Consider the following 10,027-nt stretch of genomic DNA (forward strand, 5'->3'; position numbering starts at 1 on the left):
CATGTTGCTTGTCCTCTTTTCTTGTGTTTCTATCAGTGATGAGAGTGAGTGAGTGACTGGAATGTCTTTTTGTTTCCCTCCCCCCCGTTTTGCTTTGAAATCTTAATTGATACATAAAGTTTATTCACTAACATCAGCTTGGTTTTGTAGCAGCTACGCCTTTTAGTTCCAATATTTGAAGTTTTTTGGAAAGATGTTGCAGGGGGAATTTTAAAAAAAAAGAAACAAAAAAACAAAACTGAAAACAGTATGTGGTCTCTGTACTGATGTCAAAGTGAAATGAATAAAAAAAACAGCTCAAAGATCTGTGGCTCTAAGTGGATCTGTTCATGTGTGCAAACTGAGGCCCGAGGGCCAGAAGTGGGCCGTCCCGATCCAGTCCTTGACATATTCATATAAAAATAAAACTTTAAATAAGTAAAAGTAGCATTCTTTTAGGGAAACGCCTCGCAAGCCCGAGTTTTAAACAAGACCTTGAACAATATGGCCTCAGAGTGTATATTCTGTTCTGTAGCAGAAGACGTTTCACTTCCTGTTCTGGAGTTTTATCAAACTTAAAACTGGAGTGTGGAGTTCCAAGCTTTAGGCCCAGTTTACATGACGCTGTTTTTTTCTGCTGTGTTTTGGCCGTTTGTCTAAAGAACAACAGTGACTGGATTTTCTGACACTGAAACTGATTATATCCTGGTCTCAGAGGTGAAGGTTTTTAAAACTGTCCACGACGGCTGCAGTCAGTCAGAAGTTATTCTGCAGAACAGTACCGGCAGCAGATAGCAGAGGCCTCACTCTTGTCACCTTATCAGCAGCAGCCCAACCTCATCGTTGGTCCAAACCATCGTCTGTGTGTTCAGCGTTTTGGATGTAACTGTTCATACACTTGAGACTGAAGTGTCTGCGTGCACGCACATGGAATACAAAAATCACAGCGCCACCTAACGACCTGACGTGGAAACTACAGCGGTTTCAGTGTCTCGTCTAAACGGCGATTCGATCATGGCGTGTAACATTTTTACAATCGACATCAGAAGCATTTAACATTTCCAGGAGTTTCTTCACATGTAAACTGGGCACCAAGCTTAACTCTCATGCAGATAAATCTCACTCCCCTCCTTCCTGAGGGTTGTTAGGGTCTTTGGTTAAGGTGTGCTTAAGAATAAAAATGACTGGGTACCATGGTACAATGGAGCACTGGACCGTCTTCTGATTCATGAGATATTTTTCAAATATGTGGCCTTCAGAAGCAGGTGATAATTACATACTTGGTACATTAAAAACAGAGTTGTTGGTCAGAGGAATAATAATTCTTTATTCATACATCAGTGAGGAGAGGGTGCACACGTCACATGTTGGCCACACAAGATGAAAAGTATAAAAAAAACAAAGAAAAAAAGATGACTCTTCCCCCACATGTACAGTATTAACAGTGACACATTAAACGCGTCATGTCTCCCTTCAGTGATTAGTGCTGTGTGAGAGCTCTTAGAGAGACAAAGGAGCATTTCTGATTCAATAACACGATGCGTGTTGTCTGCCGGCCCGGAAAAGGAGAAAGAAGGTAAAGAAGATGGACGGATGGCTGTTATCTGCCTGGGATGTGAGCAGACTGTCCCCGTCAGCTGTCCTGCTTAATCAGAAACAGGACAACCTAGAGTTAATGTGTCAATCACACAGAAATATTACAGAGTGATATGGCCACTCACAGGATGTGTACTGGAACTTTGCCAATCAGTGTGCTGGTGTCTCGACCATCCAGGACATGGGAAATCTAAAATAGTTTTAAAAAACAAAATAACTGGAGTTTTGTTCTGTAGTTGAAGACATTTTTCTTCCCATCTGGGGAGCTTTCTCAATTCATAACTGGAGAGTGCGGAGTCCCAAGTTTTAAACTGAATGAGACACTTTATGCAGCTAAATTTACCGGCAGATTAAACTCCCTCCCTTTCCAATGGAGGGTCATTAGGCTCACAGAAGAAAAGATTTGGCAAACAAAGCAAAAGGTTTGGACAAAGTATATTTAAAACAAAAACACAGGTTGTTGAGGTTTTTTTGTTTTTTTTACAAAGAAGTTATTTGTTGACATATGTCAAAATTTTGAGACAAAAGTTGCAACAAACTAACAAAGAAATAATTAACAAATAATAATCAAGAATACACTGTGAGCCTTTCAACCTCAGCCAGTTTTGTGAGCTTTATACAGAGCTTTTAGCGACCTGTTCACACACACAAATACAGTTTCAAAAAAGTTGGAATTTTCTGTAGTATAAATAAAAACATATATATAAACATGTATTTTAGTCACAGTGGAACATAGTAAAAATATCAAAGGTTTAAACTATGAAACTGTGCTATTTGTTTTTTGTTTTTTTTTAAATAAGGTAATTTTGAATTTCATGGCAGCAACAAAAGCCTGTAAAAAAATAAGGGGCCACTGCAGTAAAAACAGGTGTGATTCTGTTCTGGACATCACTGCATGGACTCAGGAACACTTCCACAGATCATTGTCTGTAAACACAGCTCACCCTGACATCCACTGATGCTGCTTAAAGCTCTATCAGGCAGAGAAGAAGCCAGATGTGAACACCATCCAGAAACTCTGCTGTCTTCTCTGGACCAAAGCTCAGTTAAGATGGACTGAGGGGAAGAGGAGAACTGTTCTGGGATCAGATTGAACTGTCCCTTTCCTCTTTAGTAAGGAGGACTAAAGAGGAGAGGAACCAGTCTGTTATCAGTGCACAGTTCAAAAGCCTGCCTCTCTGATGGTATGGAGGTGCATTAGAGCCTCTAACATAACTGTCTAACACATCTGGAAAATCACCACCAATACAGAAAAATATACAGGTTTTAGAACAACAAATACTTCCATCTAGACAACATCTTTTTTCAGTGAAGGTCTTGCATATTTCAGCAAGACAACATTTAACCTCAGACTGCATCCATTCCAGCAGCAGAGCTTCATAGAAGAGTCCAGGAGCTGAACTGAGCTGCCTGCAGTCCAGACCTCAACAACTGAAAACATTTAACATCATGACACAAAGACGACCCAGGACTGTTGAACAGCTACAATCCTCAAGAATGGGACAAGAATGGGACAACATTCCTCCAAAACCTCCAGCAGCTGCTCTCTTCAGTTGTAGATGTTTACAGACTGATGTTAAAGAAAGAGGAGATGCTTCACAGAGAGAAACATGGAGCTGAAACAACAAGAGGTGTGTTTTTAACAATGTTTTTAAGACGTGTTGCTGCCTTGGTACAGTTTCATTTGATATGTTTACTATGTTTCATTGTGAATAAAATATGGGTTTATGAGGTTTAAAAATCATTGCATTCAGTTTTTATTTCATTTTACACAAGGTTCCAACTTTTTCAAAGCTGAGGTTGTACACACACCCACGCACACACACACACACACACACACACACAGACACACACAGACACACACCAGTAAGCAGAGTGGAGGAAACATGGGGGTTCAGACTGGTTTTGAATTTATGGAGGGTCTAATAAATATTTTGTACATTTTTAAACTTAAGTAAAACAATATAGATTTATATATATAAAATAATACACACATCTTTTAATTATATTAGTTTTTGTCCAACAAGCCTGTTTCATTAACTTTCCTTTGACCCTCCTGGTGATAAACTGTCACTTTTTCACAACTTTTCTTTGTTGTTTTACAATCTGAGCCCTAAAACAACAAATCCTAGTACTTTTTATCATTGACATATCTTTCCCAAAATGATCAGTATTTTGAAAATATTTAATTTTTTCCCCCCTACACGTTTTCTGTTTCCCCTTCTTTTCTCAGGATTTAAAGAGTGGCCTTCACACTCTGTGATATTTCTTCTGCGCCGTGACACAAACCAAAGTCGACACGGACGTCCGGCGCGCAGCAAACGCCCGATGAAATGTTTGATGAGAACACAATCCCTGAGATACACTTTCCAGGTCAAGGAGTGACACTTTTTTCCTGTTCAGATTGTTGCTTTTCAGCTCCTGCGCCTTGCATAAATTTTGTACAGCGAACGAAAGAAGAGGCTGAACATGGGGCAAACTTTACAAAGTGGTCTGAGAGGTCCAACAAGTCGTGTTCCAGCCAAGACAGAAAACCTTCCTTGTTGATGTCCTGAACAAAGTAGAAAAAACTGGACTTGGTTACAAACGTGTTCTGTAAAAACCAGGATGCAAAAAAGTGCTTATACAAAGGAAAAAATACTTTCAGTATTATATATTTACATATTTTTGTGCAGCTTTAAAGTCTGATGAGTTGTGGCTAATGAAAGTGAAGGGGGTAAGTGTATGAAAGGGGGGGGTCCTTCTTCTGCACCGTAAACAAGGATCAGTCACCGGCTGCCCAACTCATTGTCTTCAGCAATAACATCAAGCAGTCTCATTCAACAGGGAGACGCGGGGTTTAGGACAGTTTGGGGGACAAAGTGCTCTTCAGACACATTTTCTACGCGGTCCATCACTCTGTTTCTACCTTCCTGAGAAAGAAAACTCAGCCCTCCCCCCAGAAACGAGCCCTGACAACAACAACAAATAAATAGGAACATTAATGTTTTAGGGTGCCGTTAAAAGCACAAAAGGTCCAGGTACTCATTTGGTGTTCAATAAATAAAACGTTTGGACTCGATAGCTTATTTCCAGTGAAGCGAGGCTGGGATTTTTCACGCGTTCGCATGCCGTGCTTTACTGACGGCGCATTAAATGTTCGCTGGGGTGGATGCCAAAACTTGTTACACACAAAAAAAACCCGCTAATTTGAAGTGCTGTCGTTGGAGAATAAATGGCTACCGTAAACAATGCAGAGGAGCATCAGGTTGCATGCTGGGATGGCAGTGCTGTCCTTTAAGGTGGTTTCTCACTGGGCTGCGGCTGCTGGAGGCGACCTGTTGACTCAAAATTGTGAGAAAATATGTTAAGTTACCAATGCAGCCTCGCTGAACGAGGAGTGTTTGTGACCGAGCAGCCGTGGACAGCCAGTTTTGGAAAAATCACAGCTCAAATTCATTTAAGCTTGCAGAACTGTATTCTTGGCCTTGCACATTATTTTGTTGTCCACTTCGTACCCACCTCGGCTCATTCTGTACACACCTTGGCGGCCACTACTGCTACATGCTTTTAGACTTTAAGGAAAAATGGGGGGGCAGCTGCTCCACTGAGCAGGCGCCTACACTTGAAACATGATGATCTGTGATTTATTTTAGTCCAAACAGTGTGATTCTGGAGACTCTGTCATGATGCCGTTCAGCTAGTCTCCAACAGTGGCAGCCCAGTGAGAGGCCAGAAAAGCAGGTTTACATAAAACCAGGCTAAGCTGCAAAGGTAGTTTTATGTTTTTTGTCTCTTTGTGTGTCAAAAATAATCCAACTAAACTTTATACAGCCTAAATTATTTATAGACCGGACATTATTTCAATTCCTGCAAAGGTCCCCCAGTTGATCCTGTAAACAGTAGCTTTCTAAGAACGACCCCTGTTGGAAACGACACCCTTCCAGGAAGTATACAGTACCGTGCATAATAATCTTGATCCAGTCCTATTTTTTTTTTTACATTTTCCTTCAAAGAAGCCAGACGTTCCTTCAAATACTTTAAAGTGCTCTTGATCAACAATTCTCTTTTTGTTTTGTTTTTTCCTTGACACTGGTTTGCCTTTTTCCTGATTCTCAGTCCGGTCCGAGTACCTGATCAGCCATTTTCTTTACGTGCTTTTCCTTCCAGGTCACGGGGAGCTGGTGTCTATCTGCAGCGGTCGCTGTGTGAGAGGTGGGGGACACCCGGGACAGGTCTCTAGTCCATCGCAGGGGGATGGACTAGAGACCTAGAGACTCACACCTAGGGACAATTTAGAGTTATCAATGAACCTAACAAGCATGTGGGAGGAAACTGGAGAACGCAGGGAAGACCAACACGTGCTCGGGGAGAACATGTAAACTCCACCCAGAAAGACCCCAGGTGGGGGGAGAACCTGCGACCTTCTGTGAGGCGACAGCTCAGACCACTGCACCACCTGTACATGACTAGTTTCTGGTAAATCTTTAGTTTGTTCGTTTACTCAGAAGGCAGAACCACGTGACTCAGCAAGGGCCCATATTTGGTATTATTTGTAATAAATCTGTCTGAGAGGATTTGGCAAATTTATCTACAAAACAAAGGTCCTGAGCGCCCACATTAATCATTTAGTCAAACTATCAGGTGCTGCAGGTTTTGATGAATTAAAGCCCTTTATCCAAAAATATAATGGTATATTAAGGTCATTGTAAATAAAATAATAATAAAAAGGAGCTAGTGGGCAAAATTTGTGAAAAATCCTCACAATTTCTGACATTAATGTCATATATTTACTTAAAAAACAGTCTATTTTTCTTTGGTGGACAGGCAAAAATTTGCAAGAAAAAAACGCAAACATTCTGTGATTAAATACAAAAGTTTACATGAATAAAACTAGAATATTCTCTGTTATTGTAAAGTTATAAATAGGGGGAAAAAATCTATTTTTCCAGGATTAGGAAACTAAATTTAGCAGAAAAGGCTCAGATGTTTACTGAGGCTGGTGAATTATCAATTTGTGAGATAAACCCTGTTTTTTTTTCTTGTAAATATTACATTAATGTCAGTTATAATCTCCTTTTTTTCATCAAAGTTTGCCCCATCCTTCAACTTTGTTTCTTATTTTCTTATTTGCATTGGCCTTAATACACTGTTATACAAATGAGTGCCTAGACCTTTTTTCTTTGTTTGTTTAAAGTTTTAGCTTTGACACACTCTCACCTTATATTGTGTGAGGAAATTAGAAAATTAAATGGATTAAAAGGAGATATTTTGATACATTCTGGGTCTTACTTTCATATTTTGTTGATTTTTGACACCTTGGCACAGCAATGCTCCTCAGTGTCTGCACTGAAATCCCAAGAATAGACGTAAATGGGAAGAAATCATGAAAGCTGTGAGTCAAAACACCTGGATTTCCCTTTTCTGGAACTAAATTTAAAGGGGCTGTTTCTGAGTAGAGGCCGTGTCTAAGTGCCAACTTGTGCCGGCGCCGGAGCGATGTCGGTGTGCCCATGGTCCTGGGAGGAGAAGCAGTCCTCGGAGTGAACGAAGTGCAGCGCTGTCTGGTTGTAGCTCAGCAGGGCCCGCTGCTTCTCCTCGGCGCCGTAGAGCAGGGAGTGAGGGTGCACCTGCTGGATGTGCCTCTTGATGGTGCTGACCTTCAGCGTGGCCAGGGTGGCGCCGCACACCATGCAGATCAGGCCGTGTCTCCTGCAGTCGTAGTCCATCAGGTAGTCCATCCGCCAGCGCACCTGGTAGTTCCGTCTCTGGTCTTTCCCGGGGTAATGGCTCTGACGGGGCGGTGCCGCCGTGGAGCCGGCGTCCTTCGCTCTGCTCTTCCCCCCGCTCGCGCTCTCATCTTGCTTCGCTGTCTTGACGGGCGTTTTGACATCAGGGGACGTGTCCTGGTTTGGGTTTCCTGTAGGGTTGAGGACGACATCTTCACCAGGGTTGATTTCTGAAAAAAAAAAAAAAAAACAGACGACAGACAGAGAGAGATGTTGGAATTTTACTAAAAATTAAACAAACTAGATTTTTTTGCTCATTTCTTTCACCAAGAACAAACAGAACAAACTTATTTTGGTGCACAAGTAAGCTTGCCTTAATCAGAACTTTGCTGAGGCAAAGGTTGAGGAAGAATATTTTCTGCTCGTTACCCAAACGTCTCATGAAACTCACAGAAAGTAATCATTGGATGTGCACCTACACCTAATTAACTTTTTTAATTAATCCACAGCTAATCAACTTTACCAAACACTAAAGTAGCTATACTTCACTTTTACAGATATTAAACTATAATTTGGTGCAGTAGTAGCTGAGATTGCACAAGACCTTTCTGTAGAATTCGTCCATTAGCTCTTCGGAGTCAGCTGTGTAATGTGACGTTGCCAGTGATGTAAAGGTTTCAATAAAAATGTCTGCATGAGCTGCATGGAATTTTGAGTCTTGGGAGTTATTTTAAGTCGACAAAATCTACTTTGGCTCGTTGGATTACAACTTCAGTCTTCAGCGTTTCTCTTTTTGCAGTTATTTTGGCAGAAATATTCTGTCAGTCCTGCTGTAGAAGCCCCCGGGCTGCTCCGGAGGTGAAGCAGCTTCTGCTGAGTATGCAAAGAACCACTGGATTCTAAGTAAATAACTGCTTTAGAAACTAAGATTTGCTTGAGCTGCTCTTGTTTTATAAGATGGGAGCCGTCCACTTTAGCCTGGATTAGCTGTTAGCCTGTCAGTCTGAACTGTATTTCTAAACTAAAGCTGTCTAATAGAGCTATCTACCACAGGTAAGATATTATTTCCACATCTTCCCCACAGAACTCCACTTCAAAATGAATCCCTTAAATTTCTAGTCCAGCTGCTAATTGGCTGATTAAACTACCCCACAGACAGTTTGGGCCCTATTTGACAAACACTTAACACAAAAAATATCTGACTTATTGGGGGAGAGAAAATAGCACTCCTACTAAAAACAGAAAGTGAGAGCAGCGGGGCGGTGAGCGTGACATCAGTGTTGCTGTGGAGATGTACACTGGTTCCTTTTACATGTAGGTCAGGAGTTAAACACGGACAAAAAGACCTTTTATAAAATATGCAGGAGAAATAATGAAACCGATATTGTCTCACAGACGGAGCTGCTTTTTGTGGGAACCGGTGGTCACCGGAGAAATGTCATTTTCTGTGAGAATGCAGCGTGAATGCTGAGGGTTGACTGACTTTAGTGCAATTTGGTGAAGAATTAACTGAACTGTTCGAGTTAAAGCAAAGATAACAGAGGCTAAAATCTGCAAAGCAGTAGCTAAAAGCTAAAATTAGCAAAACCATAGGTAAAAGTTTAAAATAGCAAGACAGTTACTAAGAGCTTAAACTAACACAAGCATGCTGAATAGTTTTCAGAGAACAACATTTTTGAAGGAATTCAAGAGATCTTACTTTAGTTCTATAAGGAAACTTTTTGTAACTGATTTAAATATTTTTAAAAGTATAAAAGTTACAAAAACTAGAAATCATGGCAACCATGTCCTGAATGAGCTGAACATTTTGATGTGCCAACGAGTTCTCAGAAGGAGTTAAGACTGAAAACACACACAGAAAACTAAAACCAGGAACAGTGTGAACGCAGTTTGAACGCACAGAGAAGAAGCTACTGGCCTCTCACCGTCTCGTGTGTGTGTGCCGTCAGCAGAAGGGTCTTTGGTCCAGGCGGCAGCCATGGCTTCCCTTTCCTGTCGGCTCAGGCTCGTGGTCTCCGGGTGGCATTCCTGGATGTGGCGGCGGAAACCGCTGACCTTGGTTTCAGTCAGGACCTGAGAACACACCATGCAGAACGTGCCCTGGTTCTGAGGCCCGTAGGCCACCAGGTAGTCGAGGCGGAGCCGCCACGGGTCCCCGCCGCGCAGCCGCCGCCTCCGGGGCTGGCGGACAGGCGGGGACGCCTGCTGAGGAGCACCAACGCCGCCGTCCTCACCGATCAGACAAATGTCCTGAGTTAAAGTGCTGTCTCCGTCCGGGTACACGTCGGCGGTCAGCTGCGTGCTCTTCACGTCCTCAGAGAAAAAGTCGGACTCGTTTTCTTTGGTGTTGGACTCTGATTTGATTAGGTTTTCTGACTCATCTGGTAAAGGGCACACACACATACAACACTTGGAGTTAAAAGATTTAGGTTCCTTCATTTAATACACGTCTACAACTGATTAACTTTTGGAGTCAACCTGATTTAAGATGGCCGCCACAGCTGATCGACCTCAGCCAAATCACTATACCTCAGTCAGTTTTACAGATATTGAGCTAAGGTTCGATGCGGTAGCAGAAACTTTTTCAACACATACTCTGAGTGCTAACACATCTTAAAATACTGAATGAGATTGCACATAACCCTACAGGTGCTGGTCATAAAATTAGAATATCATGAAAAAGTAGATTGATTTCAGTAATTCCATTTAAAAAGTGAAACTTGTATATTATATTCATACATTAC

The 10,027-nt window shown here is 41.7% G+C and overlaps 1 protein-coding gene across 1 annotated transcript; it reads right to left on the reverse strand.

The window, feature by feature from the left end:
• Positions 1-5,480: 5,480 nt before the first annotated feature.
• Positions 5,481-9,664, reverse strand: LOC108229355 (uncharacterized protein C11orf95; the record flags this gene model as incomplete). The annotated part of the gene is made up of 2 exons (XM_017405016.3): positions 5,481-7,513; positions 9,209-9,664. Coding segments are annotated over 2 exons (947 nt in total), but the record flags the coding sequence as incomplete, so codon positions are not given.
• Between the last annotated feature and the right edge of the window lie 363 nt (positions 9,665-10,027).

The sequence above is a fragment of the Kryptolebias marmoratus genome, unplaced genomic scaffold (assembly GCF_001649575.2).
Source record: "Kryptolebias marmoratus isolate JLee-2015 unplaced genomic scaffold, ASM164957v2 Scaffold162, whole genome shotgun sequence".
Lineage (NCBI taxonomy): Eukaryota > Metazoa > Chordata > Actinopteri > Cyprinodontiformes > Rivulidae > Kryptolebias > Kryptolebias marmoratus.